The 17,743-nt window shown below is 40.1% G+C and overlaps 3 protein-coding genes across 3 annotated transcripts; 2 read left to right on the top strand and 1 right to left on the bottom strand.

Annotated features, from left to right (window-relative positions):
* The first annotated feature begins 358 nt into the window (after window positions 1-358).
* Window positions 359-3,647, top strand: snrpd1 (small nuclear ribonucleoprotein D1 polypeptide). Its single transcript, XM_029443981.1, has 4 exons — window positions 359-512; window positions 1,167-1,243; window positions 2,156-2,347; window positions 3,422-3,647. The coding sequence occupies exons 1-4, from the start codon at window positions 499-501 to the stop codon at window positions 3,496-3,498; spliced, it is 360 nt and encodes a 119-aa protein (XP_029299841.1). The 5' UTR covers window positions 359-498; the 3' UTR covers window positions 3,499-3,647.
* Window positions 3,648-5,484: 1,837 nt separating this feature from the next.
* On the top strand, window positions 5,485-8,441 carry ggcta (gamma-glutamylcyclotransferase a). Its single transcript, XM_029443975.1, has 4 exons — window positions 5,485-5,947; window positions 6,768-6,913; window positions 7,000-7,132; window positions 7,833-8,441. Exons 1-4 carry the CDS (start codon window positions 5,831-5,833, stop codon window positions 7,956-7,958), a joined length of 522 nt encoding a protein of 173 aa, XP_029299835.1. The 5' UTR covers window positions 5,485-5,830; the 3' UTR covers window positions 7,959-8,441.
* A 131-nt stretch (window positions 8,442-8,572) lies between these two features.
* adnp2b (ADNP homeobox 2b) lies at window positions 8,573-15,323 on the bottom strand. Its single transcript, XM_029443904.1, has 4 exons — window positions 15,012-15,323; window positions 13,761-13,882; window positions 12,613-12,717; window positions 8,573-12,414 (listed from the first exon to the last, which is right to left on the bottom strand). The coding sequence occupies exons 2-4, from the start codon at window positions 13,866-13,868 to the stop codon at window positions 9,658-9,660; spliced, it is 2,970 nt and encodes a 989-aa protein (XP_029299764.1). The 5' UTR covers window positions 13,869-13,882; window positions 15,012-15,323; the 3' UTR covers window positions 8,573-9,657.
* Between the last annotated feature and the right edge of the window lie 2,420 nt (window positions 15,324-17,743).

Genomic DNA, 17,743 nt, shown 5'->3' with positions numbered 1-17,743 from the left:
AATGAAATATAATATTTCTGTAGTAAAAACAATCTGAGAAAAGGTGGTCAACTAAACTCCACAGTTATTAATATCTTTCCACGGCTCATATGTAAAAGTGTACGGCTCAATTTACATCTACATCGCTGTTTAAATAAATGTTTCACTGGATATAATCTATGGAGCAACTCTTTTATTTGTTCGAAGGAACTTTTGTGTTAAGAACTAAACTTACACACAATATTACTAACAAAATTACCCCAATAAAATGTTGCTGCAGGAATAGAAACCATGTGGCACTGAAAAAAAAGCGTTTTCTGGCTGTACATGATGTCCACCCCTCCACCGTTAGACGGCGATGTTGTCATATGTGAGGTTTCTATCTTTGCTGTCGCTTCTTTGATGACGTCGTATCAGCGCGACTAAAACGTAAAGCGTACATCAGCGGCCTGTGTTTTCACTCGAGTGCTGCAATTTTTGTCTTTTGTGGAGGATTTGTCTCTACAGCCCGTCACAATCATGAAACTCGTCAGGTGAGTGGTCTTAAAAAATCCCTGTTTATTAAATGATGTGAGGTGAGGTGATAAAAACATCGCGTTGCTGATGGATGGAGTTAGATGTTAAACGGAGAGACGGTGATGAGGCGGGAAGAAGCTGTGAACGGAATGAATGGAGGCTGTCCAGTGTTTCATTGATCGGACTCCAGGCTCTTCAATAACCCGACAGATGCATGCACACATGTTGTGTTCTTACTAAATGTTAAAGTGTGGATTTAGCTGCGGTTCACGCATGTATTAAAAATGTTTGTTAACTCGCTTTAACAAACATAGCGCCATGAACGTTAGCTAGTTCGCTCTCAGGCCCAGACGGTCTTTCTTTGCAAAGTTAACGTTAAATCATTTACCGACATGATTTTAAAAACGTAGCTGCTGTCAAAGAGGTATTTAGTAGTGTATCAGTCCTTCTCAAGATAAATGCATGGGATTTGAAATGTTAATCTCACCCGACAGAGTACTTTTGTTTTGGTGTTGAAAGCTACACATCCGGCTAACTTTGGCTAGGTAATGCTAGCTAACTTCAGGCTAATCTTTGACTCCACACGATGTATAATCGTTCGTGTTAAACTGGTAAAGGCTGCGACTACAGATCTCTGCTCACACTGTGCTCTTGTTTAATGCTACTCACAGGTTTTTGATGAAACTCAGCCATGAAACTGTTACCATTGAACTGAAGAATGGCACCCAAGTCCATGGCACCATCACAGGTAAGAGCTAGCTGTTGCTTTATTGAAATGTGTTGTCTCCTTTGCAGAAACGGCAGTGAAATGTGTTCAGAGGTCTTGACACAAGTTTAGATTTCATTTGATCAGAGTGCACCCCCCATTTAGGTTCACGTAGTTTAAGCTAATGCAGGCTAATACAACAGTCCATTGAATCATAACGCAATGAAAATCTAAATGTTCAATTGTTTAATCAAACCGTTTTAATGGGTCTTGTTCATTTTAAGGGAATACTGCACCCCCAAAATTATCATTTGTATATCAATTATTCACTTTGTTTTCAATGCCTCGACTGAACAAAGAATCCTAAATGGAGAACATTTTTGATGAATTGAAGTAAATGGGGGGGGGGGGGGGGGTACTAAATTTAACTGCAAACTATCAAAACATTTGTTTACAAACTCTCACGCAACTCCTGCAGGCAGTATAATCCAGGTCTCATTAATCCAGTTGCATGCTTACTGTTTCACAAACTCATGCATTTTGGCTAAAACCTTTCTATTTGACACTTCTGCATAAACAGTCCTTGCCCAGTCAAGTAGCGCGCTTGCGTGAGAATCTTTTAGGCGGCAGTGTTCTAAATGCTAAAGTTTTTGAAATGGCAAGTAGTATAGTTTTGCTGTTTAATGGCCCCCCATTCACTTAAATTCATCAAGACATTTCTCCCATTTTTTGATTCTTCGTGGAGTCATGCAATAATTTTGAAAGTAAATTATTCCTTCAACATTTATTCCTATAAGCAGGTCGTGGTGCTGTTGGATTGTTACACCAGTGTATCCCCTATGAAGTACTCTGACTCTCTCACTGTCATCAGTTATTTCCCATTAAGCTTTCTAAATAAGAATGGTCCGTGTTCAGTTAAAGTTCTTCATCATGTTTTTGTCTTTTCCTTTTCAGGTGTTGATGTGAGCATGAACACCCACCTGAAGGCGGTGAAAATGACCCTGAAAAACAGGGAGCCCACTCAGCTGGAATCACTGAGTATCCGTGGCAACAACATTCGCTACTTTATCCTTCCCGACAGCCTCCCACTGGACACCTTGCTGGTTGACATTGAGCCAAAGGTCAAGTCCAAGAAGAGAGAAGCAGGTGAGGAATGTCGAAACATCATCAAGGTGTTCAGCAGAAAGAACCATTACAGCACACTGGGCATGATGCGTAGCTTCCTCTTGTATTTATATTGTGCCAGAGCAATTGGGGTTAATTTGAGGCCAGCATAACAGCAAACAAACCTTGCAGAATCCGTTTGGACATTTCCACAACTAAGGTTTGCTCTGAGCTAGAGTTCCTGGAATTTCTGCTTTTGTACTAATTTTCTACTAAAACCAGTTTGATTTAATGCACACAGTCCAAACTGACATTTGTCATTATAAAAAACATCCTACATCAGCAACCTGTTCTGGCACGTCACAAAGCTAAATCCAACTTGTGACGCATTTCAAAAGAGCGCGATGACCACGTCATTAACACAATATCGTTTGTTTATAAACTGACTAACGGAGCCAGTGGTGAAATTGGGTATACCCCTCCGGTGTCCATTTTTAGACCGGCCCAAACCTACTCTGGGCTCAGTATAATGACTTTGAGCAAAGTCTCAGTCGTCCTATTAAGATTATACAGGGCTCAACAAAAGGGGTCTCATAAACATACACTGCTGATCTTCTCCTCACAGTGATGCCCCGCCCGGCTCCGATGGGATCATGTGCCCTTTTTCTGTTGCAAAAATGCTCAATTTCTAATTGACTTAAAAGTGTCTCGAGCCTGAAATGGAAAGTTTGGTGGCAAACTGGATCATTCCAGTGATCGGTACTGTTGATTGTTTTTGTAAAATGTATTTTCACCTGATCTAACCTCGAGTGTCTCCACTGTTAAACTGTACAGTGCTGCAGGTTGTGTAGCACATATTGTGTGTCACGGTTGAATTTTCGGTGAAAGTGGCACAAAGCTGGCTGTTTAAATATTTAGTGCAGGACAAATTCTACCCTTTTTTTAGAACCAACCCACTGGTTTTGTATTTTGGTCTCTTGGAAATTGTTTCCTCACCTTCATGCCTAGCAATTTAGTTTACAATAGTGACTTAATATTCAGCAGTCGGTTCAAGTGGCCCACACAACTATACTGCAATACCCAATGTTGCTGACTATCATTTGTCTGTCTTCTTAGTGGCTGGACGGGGACGAGGCAGAGGACGAGGCCGCGGCAGAGGAAGGGGACGAGGCCGGGGTGGCCCGAGGAGATGATCACCAGGCCGTACATTTGCTGACCAACACCCCACTGTTTGTACAGGATTTTTTTTCTCAGAGGAAACATTTTGTGAATTTCCATGTTTTTTTTGTTCCGTTTTGTTTTTCCTTATTTTGTACATTAAAGTCCTTATCAAGAGGATAAACGTGACTCTGTGTATCATTGCAGCGCTGGTAATGGGGTTTTTTATTTGTCACTTATTTTGTCTATCTAACATTGTTATATTTACATGGATGAATAAAGTACCTTTTGCATTGAAATGCGTATTTCCTAAATGCTAATTAGAATTTTCTTATTTCTATGGGCACTTACAACCTGAACAATTATTTACACGTCTGTATTTGAATAATGGTGTATAAAGTTACATCCAGGAATGGATTAACAGGGCTGTGTAGCTACAGTTCCTAGAGTCATGAAACTAAAAAACCTGTAAATGATATCAAATTAATTATTTTAGACAGAAACATTCATATTTACTTAATTAGGTGGTGGAGAGACTGTGATTTAAATGTAGGCGAGAGTGGGGTAAGATGATTTAATTTTTACTTAAATTGCCCTCAAGGCAAGGGAAAATGAGATTGCAGTTCAATGAAAAGCATCTACCCATATTTCAGGGTGTCTACAATCGATTCAATTCTAAGAATGCATCTTTGACAAAGGGCCCAGAAAATATGACCATGAGAAAGAAAAGTTCCAGTGGCTCAACTTGCCCTAGCATAGGGGTAAGATGAACCATCTTGGGTTAAATTAAACATCTGATTTTTAAATTTAAAAGAATAATATCCTCTTTTAAAATAGTAATTTAATTATACAAATGTTCCTCTTCCAAATAGCCTTATTTATTTTCTTAAACCTAACCTAAACAACATAAACATGACGTTTAATTTAAAAACATTTCTGTTAAATTAAACGAAAGGACAGCCAGCATAGCTTTGAGAAGTTCAAATCTGGCATCAATTCTGCACACTGAAACTGCACAATGAAATAGGAATATTACATTTTCCACTCGTCAAGATTGCATGGAGTTGTTGCTCTCTCCTCGCAGTTCCTCCAACCTTCTGGAGTTGCGATATCTGCTAAATCCTTCTCTGTCCAGGTGATAGGGACAGGGATGTTGTTTCTTTCTGCTGATTCTAATGCCAGCTCACAGCATTTCTTTGTAGTAAGGCCATGGATCTGCTCAGCTAGCTTTTTGATGTGGTCTGCAAGATCCTTCTCTACCTCCTCTGCCTTCACACCCTCTTTGCTTCTGCTGTTCCTGTGTACCCAACAGTTTTTACTCCATTGACATTTTTATGAACCTCCACAGAATATTTCTCCCTTTTGCCACTGATCAGATGGATTTTCCACCCTTGACTTCACTGGCTGCTCTCTCCATCTCTTCAAGGGTTGTTGAGCCCCAGTTGGTTTTCTTCTTGTAGATTCTTGGCAAGATAGCTTTTCTAAAAATGTTTAACATATGATAGACCTAACCAGTTATGAAATACAATCTAATCTTAGCTTGAGTACATTGTGGTAGAGTAAGTTGAACCACTGGGTCAATTTACCCCAAAGCATTTTGGCTCACTTTGCCCCATAGCCACAATTTTGGAAAAAGCTGCCTAGCTTAACCGTTCAGGCTAATCTTTAGCCTAATGATTCACATGGTTGTATACGTTGGAAAATCACCAATCTATATAATAAACATAGTTGGCTCTGGATACATTTGCTTTGACATAACAGCCATTATAGCTGACATGCCAAAAATGTACTTTGACATGCAGAAAAAGTTGTTTTTGTGTAAAAAAAAACACTTTTCACTTGTGCTTCTCTTCATCACAGCCAGATAAAAATAATGGTGCTTCCTGAATTTATGGTCACCACAAATGTTACCTGGAAACTGAGGGTGAGTCAATTTACCTACTAGCTCATCTTACCCCACTCTCCCCTATGCCTTTTTAATTGTGAGAAAGATTCAAATGCTTTGAGCCTTGTGTAGTCACCAGAAGTACCCGGAAGTAAATGGTGGGGGAAAACAAACCACTCAACTAGAACTACTTTTATTTTTAGCCAAAGAGTAGCAACCTCGGGATACACTGTGTTGAACAGCTACAGGGGCACAATGCTCGTCGGGTTAATCAATCTCTCGGATTTCAAACTAAATAGCGCCGCTACAGCCCAGTCATTCATTACCGGCCAGTCTGCATCGACGGCGGCGAGGCAAAGACGAGTCGCCTCTGGGAAGCATTTGGACACCGGCTTGCACCGACATCCCTTTAGCTAATACATATAAACTTTTAACTGAGCTTCTGTCTCGTCCAGCCGGCGGGAACCGACGGATATTAAACGATGTCCGTCCTTGCTAACGGTCGCTTTATGTATTTTGCTTTTGGAAGTAATTTGTTGAAGGAAAGACTACAACTGGCAAACCCCTCAGCAATGTTTTGCACGACCGGCCGACTAAAGGTAACAAATCTGTTTCTTTATTTATCGATATCAATGTTACCAATATTGCGTTCAAGTTATGTGGGAATTGCCAAACACGCTACTTGTGTGTAACTTCTATTGTGTAACTTCTATTCTAAAGTTTGGCAGTGTCTGTACAGCAATGTGCACATAAATAGATAACAATTAATTACACTTACACTTAATTATCCTGTAAATCGAGACCATGACTTTCGTCAACCTTATATGACTTGAACGCAGCATTGCCTTGTTTGCATCAGTTCAATGCCCGTGAATGTACCATGGTGTCACCGAGGGGAAATTAAGAGCCAGACGGAAATGTTTAGTATGCTGTTTTAGCTAGTGGTAACCATTGTTAGTAGACTAAAGCCCAGCTACTTTATATCTAACTGCTTACGTTACCACATATTATAATTATTATTTTAGTTGGTTGACAGGTGCACGTTTAACTCGGGACATCGCACATAGTAATGGTTTAAAAACATCATAACAGCAACACATAATGCCTCTCTGTCTTGATATAGTGGCCTGATAATGTACTTCGTGCTTTCCCCATATGGCAAACTATTGACTTGACCACCTCTACATTATTTTTCTCGTATTTCCCCACATAAATGATTACTCGCCTCATCACCAGCTGTAACAACAGGTCATGCTGTGTTGAACAACAGCAAACTGGGGACACTGCTGAAAACACAAACATAGCACCTCTCTTTACCTCACAGGGAAATACAAGGCATATTGTTTAAAATGCACAATAGCTCATCACTGTTCACAGCCTTTTGTCCTTTACCTCCTGTGTGTGTGTGTGTGTGTACAGGACTATAAATTGAACTTTGGCCTGTATGAGAAATATGTGGAAACCATTTGGCATGGTGGAGTGGCCACCATTGAGTCCTGTCCAGGAGCAGAAGTGTGGGGGGTTATTTGGACTTTGAGCAACAAAAACCTCCCAAGCCTAGACAAGTGAGACACACAAACACAGCTTTTTAGTCAGTTACTGGTTGTCACTTTAATCAACTACAGCCTGGTTCATCTCTTTGTGTCCTCAGCCAGGAAGGGGTGAGTAAGGGAATGTACTCTCCACTCGAGGTTTCAGTGGAGACCGACAAAGAACTCATCCTCTGCAGGACTTATCAGATGAACAATTTCCACGCCTGCCCTCCCTCTCCTCAGTACAAACAGGTGTGTGTGTGTGCATGTAAACACAAACACTGGTCCAAAGACAACACACTTGACTTTAAAGGAACACTTCACAACAAAAACGACCATTTTTGTATCAAATACTCCGTGTTACCATGAATTATTTAATAAAACGTAGTTTTTTTACCGCATGCCTCAATGGTGAACAAAGAATCAAAAAATTCTTGATGAATTTAAGTAAATAGGGGCAGTGTTTAGCAACAGCAACATTTTCAAAACATCTGTTTACAAACTTTCACACAACTTGTGCAGCATAATCCCAAATCTCATTCATCCAGTTGTTTTCTCACTACTTCCCAATCACATGCATTTTCTCTAAAACCTTTCTACTTAATACACTTCTGCAGAAACAATGCTCATATTGACGAGTTTCACGCCTTTGGAAAGTAGTGATCATATGACTGGCCCCCGAATTTACTTCAATTCGTCAAGAATGTTCTCCGTTTTTGGATTGTTTGTTCACCATGGAAGCAAGCGACAACAACAAAGTTCTCTTAGAGAATTCAAGGGAACACGGGGCGAGTAACTAATAAACTAATTATCTTTTTTGTGGGGGGGGGGGGGTGTTCCTTTAAGCTCTAAAACCTTTACATTGCAATAATTGACACATTCCAATTTACTCAGTCCAGTGTTTTTGTGAAGTCAACATGTTTATTTGAATGTCTCTCTGTGTTTCTTATAGGTGGTGTGTCTGGGTGCAGAGCAGAATGGACTCCCGGTGGAGTACCTGAAGAGGCTGGAGGCCATTCAAACCAACAACTACAGCGGCCCCTCAGTCCTTGATCAAATCAGAACAGTCATGAAGTAAAGATAAAAATCCTTGACTTAGGAAATATCAGTTAAGTTCTCAAATTCACTTACTAGCAGTTTCTGGAGCTTTCTGGAACAGTCTCCATTATTACCTTAATCATGTAAGTAATAGTAATAATAATATAATAATAATAATAATAGTATAATGTACTAATAATTTATAGTATGGTGATGAATTATGAGAGATTCAAGTGACCAGACCCTGGAAAAAGTTAGTATCTGGACCCTGAGTTTTTCTTTAAGCTCTTTCTAAATCAAAAATGAAAGACTGTTATAAAATTGAATCGGCACCACCATGTGGTCAGAGGTTGGTAATGCATGCACTCAATAGCCTTACCTTTTATTTCGAGCTGCTGCTATCAAACAATTAATGTATTTTATTTAAGATCCATCACAATGGAAGACTAAAATGTATGTAGCAGGCGGAAATTTGTTTTATTTTAGAATTTCTCAGAGGAATATTAAACACTGATGAAACACCCTAAAGCTTTCTCTCGTCAGCATTTATTATGTTCTACTCCTGCTGATGAAGGAAAGAAGAAGTTTTGAAGGATTTTCCAGGTCATTCAGTTACCAATGAAAGAAACATACATTGGCTTGCTTTAACACGGCTTGATTTAAAATTATGTTTTATTACGAAATGGAAATGAAAAGTATGAATCATTTACGTAAAGGGAAACCACTTTATTTGTTACAACACAGTGGCCTTGGACAGAATAGATAATTTGTACCTCTCCCAACATTTTAGATCCTCTAGGAATTATAGAAAATACAAGTGTATTACAAAAAAAACAGTCGTTAGGAGAACAGAAGATATATGGTGAACACCCAATAACTTGTTTCATATTTTGTTGAATCTCTAGGTACACTGGCACAAATCATAATTTCATCCGACAATAAAAGACAGCACGCAACATGGTCAAAGATGTATAACAACCCAAACATTTTTAAGAATTTGGCTTCAAAACTGCAAGATAAGCATTTGCCTTCTGCAGTAGTTGGTGAGCAAGAAACATTTCCCCCTTAATCTGTTTAAATGTAAAGTAGGGTGTACTGTGAACAATCCAAAAGGGATGAGAAAACAATAACTAAGCTGTGCACATGACACAAATAGGTCCAAATGTTTTTTGTTTTTTTTAAGGAAAGCATAGTACAATGATAAACCAATCTACGTTGAAGTGTGTGTGCACTTAAGTCTTGATATTAGCAGACAAGCAATGATGAAATAGGAATCACACTTTTGTACAAATGGGCTTAAATAAAGGGTGCACATAAAAGCAGCTACCAGGAGCAAATCAGTGCTTGAGTTGAAGTCAGTAGCCATAGTCGAATTACAGATTGAAACAAGCTCAATACTGTTGCAGCTCAACAGTTTGACACCATTATATCACAGACAATACATCTGTATCCTCATTATAATGTTCTCTGCGTTTATGTGGAAATGAGGATATGGACCACTGACAACAGACTGAGGGAAGACAAAGCAGTACTAATGTGGGCTGTATTAAGAAACTAAGAAACCACTCTCACTTACAGGTAACTTGTATGTCAGGTAATGCATTGTATGCAGTAATACATTGTATGATTAACTTCTCTAGTGGCTGTCAACACAAAAGGCCATCATTAAGTATCCAGGTTGTATTCAGTTATTAATTAGGGACCTCTGCATTTGCTGTTGTTCCATTTTCACACATTTCTTAACTTTCCATCAGCTCCACCTCAGGTAACGCACTCACATCCGGAACTTTCTCATTTCCACTTTCCTCCATTGGTTCTGGTCCATCCTCACTGCTTTCCATCTGCTCTGTTGAATCAGCGAGCAGTTGCTCTGCGGTCACGGCGGAGGGCTGCTCTATATTCACGGTGGGCGGCTGCTCTGTGGTTTCAGCGGGCTGCATCTCAGTGGTCTCAGCGGGCTGCTGTTTGGGGATCAGCAGATTGTGCTTGACTTTGCGCAGTTCTGTCATGTTGAATCCGAGGAGAATGGCAGCCTTGTTTCTCTTGAGACTCTTCATGCACTTGCTGCGCTTCTTGCTGAAGTGGGCCGACAACTCTGCTTTGGTGAGGGACAGCCTCTTGCACAGTTCGTCGGTCTCGGTTTTGGTCGCATAGGGGTTCACGTTAAAGTATTTGGATATGAAGTCTTTGCGCTCCTCGCTGCAGCGGCGCTCGGTCGTGGTGGGCTGTAACACCAGCTTCACTGTGGGATTGATGTGAACCACAGGCTCTGGTGGGGGCAACAACTTTTCCTGCTCCCGCTTCTTGCGCATGGCCGCTTTTTGTTCCCGCTCTCGTTTGTTGGTCTCAATGACCTCCCTCCATGCAGCCTCCAGCCTCTTCTTAGACTGCAGCTCTGCTGTCGTCTCTTGACGCTCAGTGGCAGGGGGTGCAGCTTGAATCAAACGAGCTGGAGCTAAAGTTTTTTTCATAGTCATCCCTTGTGGCATTTGGAGAAAGTAGAGTGGTTGACCGAGCTGCTGAACCGGTTTTGGTGGCTGCGGTGGTGGTGCTAAAGGTTTGGGTGGCTGCGGTTGTTTTGGTGAACACCGGCATCGCTGGATGTGGAGCATCACCGCCTGCTGGGTGACCTTCCCCGTGTACACACCATTGCAGTATATGCACTTGAAAGCCTCTGTCTTGAGGATGGCATGAATAGTGGGTGCTACCAAGTGTTTTTGCCTTAGGTGCTGAAGATGTTTGGATTCATTCTGAAACTTTTCGTCACAAAAGGGACAATACGCGCTGTTGATTTTCGCAGGTGACGTGCAGATGTCTGGCTGGCTGCTGGGCTGCAACTTAAAGAAGATCAGGTCGAGGGAATTTGTGACCAGGGCGAGATTGACCTCGGTGTCTCCTAGGACCTCTTTTGGTGCGGTGGTGTGCACATCAAAGTAAGGGAACAGGATTCCTCCAATACCTTTAGAGTAGACTCTGTACTTCTGCCTCAGAAAGTCACAGTATGCCTTGCTTGTGGGATTGTGCTGCTTTACATGCTCAGCAAGCTGCTTGATTGAAAAGAATAAGGCTGAGCAGTACAAACAATTCAGGCCATGCAGCAGGTGTTGGAAGACGCTTTTTTCTGAAAGTAGAATTTTGCACGTTAGACATTTGACAGTTTTGTCGGGCATTTTCTTCAAGAATGCTGCCCGTGCCGCCACACTTTCCGACTTGGATGTAATGGATTTGGTCTGATGTGCGACCTCTGTATGCATGTCGAAGACATTGGAAGGGAAAAGTTCATTGCAGAGGGGACAGGTAATCCATTTCTTAGTTTGTGGTGTGGAGTTCTTAGTTTGCTCAACAGACTTAAGAGGGGTGCTTGTGCTCTGAGAGACAGGCTTTGCTACTTGCATTGGAGCAAAAGTGTACGTGGGCATGCCATTCATCCTGTTGCCAGTCGGGATAAGGTGACTTAGCAGGGACTGTGAAGTCAGCATGGTGCCTTGTAGGGTGATTTGGTTTGTTGGTGCGTTTTGTGTCACCACAGCAGGCTTAGATATAGCTCCTGTTCGAGCTGCCATGTTGGCCTGCAGTCCTGATTGGAGAAAGATTTGCTGCGCTTGTGGAGTCCGTTGAGCTAAAGCCACGTTAGACATTGTGGGAAGCTGGATCATAGATGATCCTTGGGGCAAAGCACTTCGGAGGGCTATCGTAGCACCAGGCTGGAGCAAACCTTTAGCTTCAGCACTAGCTAGCTGCACTAGCGCCGATGCTTGAGGGGGCAGGAAAGCTTGGTTGGTTCCGGGGGCACAGATCAGAGTAGCACTGTTTGTAGTTCCTTGTAATTGCTGTAATGCCAGCACAGTCCCAGCAGGTTGGCAATTACTTGGTAAAACCAAAGACTTACTGCTGAACATTTGAGGTTGCTGTGGTTTAGGAGCAATGTTTGGGAATGTCACAAACACGCCATTCCCATTAGGTGTGGCTTTGATGGTGAAGTTCTTGTTCTCATAAATCATATTCTGCACTTGTGTGCTGACTGAATAGTGCGATGGTTCAACCAGCATGTGATGCAACATTTGGTCTAGGTTTCCAGTGTTCACTTTGCACACCTTGCAGCAGTAGATCTTTATAGTAGTAGACCCTTGAGGGTGTAATCTGTAACCAATATACTGTTCTGCCAGTCTGTCCAGGTGCTTGAGAATGATGTGCTTCTTCATCGAAAAGATGGAGGAGGCTGGATATCCACATCTTCGACACTGATACCGCTCATTCCCATGATGAGTGGGTTGAGACACCTCCCTCTGCGGTTGTACAAAGGTGGCATGGAAGTACAGCATGTGCTTCTTGACAGACTTGGGGTGTCCGATGAAGAGGCACTTAGAACAAGGTGCCAGCGTACAGAACGACTGCGCATATCCATGGCAGCGAGATATGTGGCTCCTGAAGTTGTAGATGTTTTGTGAAGAGTACTTGCACATGCTACAGCACAGAGATCGAGGCCGATAAGGCCACTGAATAGAAAGAAAAAGTAACAAGAGTTAATATTTGCACCAGTGTGTACTAAGCATATGTCATTCATACTGAGCTACACATCTTAAGCAATATGGAATGGCTACTCTCTTCTTTAATAGGACAGCGTAACCCACAAGACAGGTACGGATTAACAAACAGGTCAGTAACAAATAATCATCCAACTGTGTCATGCTCACCTTTTTCTGTAGTTTGAGATTGTATCCATCTGTGATATCCACCCATTGCGTTTCCTGAAAGACCTCTTCTTCATCGGAGTTCTTCTCAGAGTTTTCATTGAGATCCTGCACAGTAAACAACACACAAACAAATGTATAAGTGGCAGGGCCACAATGTAAAACATGTCCATTCTAAGTAAATATATATATATATATATATATATATATATATATATATATATATATATATATATATATATATATATATATATATATATATATATATATATATATATATATATATATATATATATAAATAAAAAGAAGCGCCTAAACAACACAATTCGCCATTCATTTTCACCTCCTGTATAAAACCTGTGCGCTCATAGATGTGGTGAAATTGAGAAATAGTTGACATGTACATTAACATATATATAGTGTCATCGTTCAAGATTTGAGTTTGAATGCTTCCACAAGCCACCAAGTGTAAAATCTCTGCCATCCATAAAATCAAATCCTGTAAATCCAACACGGCATAAAGCCTGCTCATTGATTTGCAGCATTATCCACATTAGCCCGACAGACAATCTGTGACACTAGACATGACTTCATATCGCCCAACCCCACTTGTTGCCATAACAACCGAAGACTAAAAACCCTCTGAATGGCGCACCATCAATGTTACCATTACCATCAAACTCAAATCTGATTTACAATGTTTATACCCCCAACTTAAAGAAAAAACACTGTTCTCCATGACTCAAATTATAATAAATGTTAAACTGTGAGGCACATTAAAATCAACAGTGTTGTAACATGCCTGCTTTCTAGATTGAAAGATTTACACGCGCACAGAGATAGTTAGAAACCTGTGTTAATTGTAACCGATATACAGCATGACTGGCAGACTGTAGGTCTATAAATGTTGACCAATGTTAGCTACTGCTATTCTTATGGTTAAAATGTTTGGACAAAAACGCTGATGATACAGATAAATCATCACAACAACATACAACAAAATCAGCTGAGTGTTTGTGACTTTTTGAGCTATTATAACAATATATATTTTAAGCCAACCTATCTTATATGAAGTGTTAATTACACGTATTCACTATATTTAGATCAGACACAAAAAGGCACCTTCAATTGTTTTCCAAGATAAAACATACCTTTAAAAGTTTTTGGCAGTCTTCCAGGCCGATCTCACCTAGGATGTTTTTCACCGCCTTGCGTGCCTTTCGGATCTTGTCAATATTTCCAACTGGAACCTGATACATTATTCCTCACAAGCCTTGGAGAAGAAAACAAACTTTAATGTTATGGAGCATTAACACAAATAATTATTTTAAAGCTTTAAAATAGATCGTAGCAGTCTCTTTATCTCCTGTTTCCTATTTTATAATTTCCTTAAAATTACCATTTATTTTTATTGTAAAAGCATCTTGTATTGCAATTTTGCATAAAAAGGTGACAAATGAACAAACTGTTTAAAATCATGAGATATCCCTGAACTAAATAGTTGTATTTTACGTACTTTGAGTACATTCTGTCACAACACTTTTCGAATTCCTAGAAAGTAACCAGTATTTGAATAAAATAATTGTTTACAGCAGTGTGATGACTGGAGACTGTATAAATGAAGAATAGTGTACAGAAAAGGCACATACTGGCACTAATGTGCAAATAACTGTGGTCAGTTAATATGTGCAGTTTGTAAAATAACACACCATTAGAAATGTCAATAACCCTATCCTCTTATGTTGGTAAATAATCATATTAAACACCTTTGGCTAAAATAAGAAAACTTGCATTAAAGATGCTTGTTTTTATGTTTTGTTGTCCATGTTTTAAAGTATTTCCTGTGTCCTTATGAAATGTGCTTTGCTATATACAGTTCAGGAACAGCTACTTTTAAAGCACGTGGTATTAAACAGTCTTTAATGTATTCCATGTGCTTCAAAAGTAGCTGTCATTACCCCTGCATAGGGACTGCTAAAGATGGCTCCACTGGCACATTTACAGAAATGTCTATTAATATGCACTGTGCTTGTAACTATAAACTATATATATAATTACTGTAGTAAAATATTAACTGCAGCATAACGATAACATCCCTGTACTAAATGATACTTTGCTATAAAAATGACAATAAATAACAACACAGTTGTACACATGGATATTATGTCTGCATACGTAGTACAAATAACAACACTAACTGTGCAACAGCTGATTGAAAACTTATTTTAGCGAGTTAAAAGTGTTTGATTTAACGTTAGATCACCTACAAACTAAAACATTGTCACCTATGCTAACACTGCCGAGTGTATGCTGCACACACAAAAAAAGCCTCTGGTAGCACGCTGACCGCTACAAGCTTCCTCCTACTTGAGGATGCCCACAGCTTCCTCGCATATATTTACCTCTTCCAATTTTCGGTGTAGGTTGACGTTAGTTGTCGCTGTGCCACCTCCAGCAGGGCTTTTCCACTTCTACCGGCCCTGTGTGTGTGTGTGTGTGTGTGTGTGTGTGTGTGTGTGTGTGTGTGTGTGTCGGTGAGCTGCGTCTGCTACCAGCGCTGCACACATATACTCATCCGAGCTGCATCCTCCGTCTACACACACCGCTGTGTTGACAATTAAGTCAAATATGAAAGATAATGTTTGTGAACCCCCTGCAGACAGAGATAAGTTATTTTTGGTCCAGCTTTTGTCCCTTTCTTCCCCTATTGAGGAAAAAATGGCGCTCATGTTCAGGATCTGACGTAGGCGTCCTCCTCATTTGCATACTGCACAAGCTGACCAATGGAAGGCTTCTCAGCATAAAAACTAAATAACTTTTTATTCCTTCTTCAATATGTCAGCCATTAATCCAGAGTGTCCAGGTGATACATTTTATGTTTATGTTTTTGAATTTCATGTAATAACTCACTTATTAAGTATTCTTTTCTATTCTACAGCACATAGCTAGGTCGGGGGGCGTGGCTTATGCGACCCCCCACTAGCAGTCACATGGTACATGACAGAGGCTAACCAATGCGCTGTCGAGAAAATGAGCTAAATGGGTGGGGCATTGTCTCATGACGTCACATCATGCTACTTTTTCTAGCCAATTAAATTGAACCTCCATTTTGATAGGAGTGAAATTGATAGTTTCGATGTCTTTCAGCTAGCATAGCATGAAGTTTTAGGAATTACTTCATGCTATTCATGATTTTTTTAGGAATGTGTTTAACGCTTACCAAAAAAGTAAATGGCTAGCCACCGCATAGTAATATATACCAATAGCGAACCCTCCATTTCGATTTTTATGCTTAGTTTTGTAAAAGTTGAAAATTCATAACAATCTTATGCTCAGCCTTTTCTACTTACCGACTTATTCAAGCCTCGCACAAATTGAGCAAAACCCAAGCTACCTGTCTTAATAACGGACTACCAATTAACCTTTTCGATCGATAAGGTTGGTTTGTTTGGAGACTGTTGGGGTTTTGAAGCCCAAAGGGCGCTGAGATAGTCTTTCAATTGAATCCAGTAAACTTCTAGTTGATCAAGATACTTATATATTTAAAGTGATGATGACAGCAATGTCAAAAAATACCCTCAGCCGAGGACACTTTCACACACCAAGTCCACAGTCCGAATCAATAAAGAGCCAGTTAGCTGTCTGTTGGTAAAAGTGAAAGTGGTACAAAAACATCATAAACATTTTTGCTATATTCTCTACAGAAGGGTGTCGTCGTCCCTCATTGGTCCATGTTGGCGCCGCTATGCCCCTTGGTGGGCCGTCTTGTATGTGGCGAGATGGAGGTAGACCTGAAACTCTTTGAAGAGAACCTACAGTGCTTCACATTCATAACTAAATAGTGCTCATTATACATTTGTGCAGAAATACATGTTGTGCAATAATACATTTTGATTGAGGTGGACGAGTACATGTGATAATCATTAAATGTGACACAATACAATCAGGAGTTTATTTACTTCACAAGACATATAGACAATTCATCAAAGCAACAATGTGATGTTACTCCAATCTAAAGCTTCTTAGTGGTGGACCCGTAACCTACAATTTCTTGCATTACCAATTTTCTGTATTTTTTTTACGACTGAATCATTTTATTAGCTATTTTACCGTACAAACCCAGACGTTTATACAGTCCTTTATCCACACCAATATGCGGTAATTAGGTGTGAATGCTATATTATAGCCAGCAATGCAGTTTTGCCTCAGCTTTTCAACAAACATTAAAATATTCCACATCTTTCATATATTATTGGTGTTATTCAACTTTTAAAGTTAGCAATGCAGTGTAGCGTCAGCTTTTCAACATCCAGCATTTAAACTGCAATTTCTTCAGAAATAACCTTCTCGAGTTGTCCATTACAATGTCCTCACATATGACAACTGTCTTTCCACATCTGTCAAATCATTACTTGACCCCCTGGAAATCTTATTTGAAGTTGAGGCATGAAGCAGTTTGGTGTTAAAGTGATGTAACAACCTAATTAAAACATTTTACTAACAAGAGCACATCTACCTTTGTGCCCTCTTTGGTCAGGCAATGCAAACCAGGATGATTTAATTTCCTGGGCAAATAGAAAGTGTCAACATTCACAATGGCTGTGCTGCTGCTGATTGTACTGCAGCAAGACAGCTGAAGGACACCTGAGGTAAATGACATCATCTCTAAACCCAAAGTGGAGAAGAAAGGGAAGACATGTTTTACTGAGATTCCCTCTCGTCATACTAATACAAGGTCATGCCACCAATCAGAATAGAACACTTAAGAGTTAATTCATGCTTGCTCAGTCAGTGAATCAAGTTGTAATTTCAAATCTATCATGTCTGTAGTGTACCCTTGTAATTGCAAAGTCTATTTATTATGCAGTGTCATGTTGTGTGTGCAGGACTTTGTTCAAGGCAGACTAATAAATTGTCTGTTCTTTTATTTATCTTCCCCACCACTATTAAATGCAATTTAACCATGCTGACATGCGAGTGGCAAAGTAAGTGAACTCTCTTCACTCATCTATTAATCTTATTTCGAATCTAATTAACATGCAGTTATCACCTAATAAACACTTTCACATGAGACACTAAATTGGAGCTATAATGGCACCTGGTAGAGCAATGTTGGTGCTGGAATCCTCTCTCA

This window comes from Cottoperca gobio, chromosome 11 (genome assembly GCF_900634415.1).
Source record: "Cottoperca gobio chromosome 11, fCotGob3.1, whole genome shotgun sequence".
NCBI lineage: Eukaryota > Metazoa > Chordata > Actinopteri > Perciformes > Bovichtidae > Cottoperca > Cottoperca gobio.
This window is presented reverse-complemented; position numbering and strand designations above follow the sequence as displayed.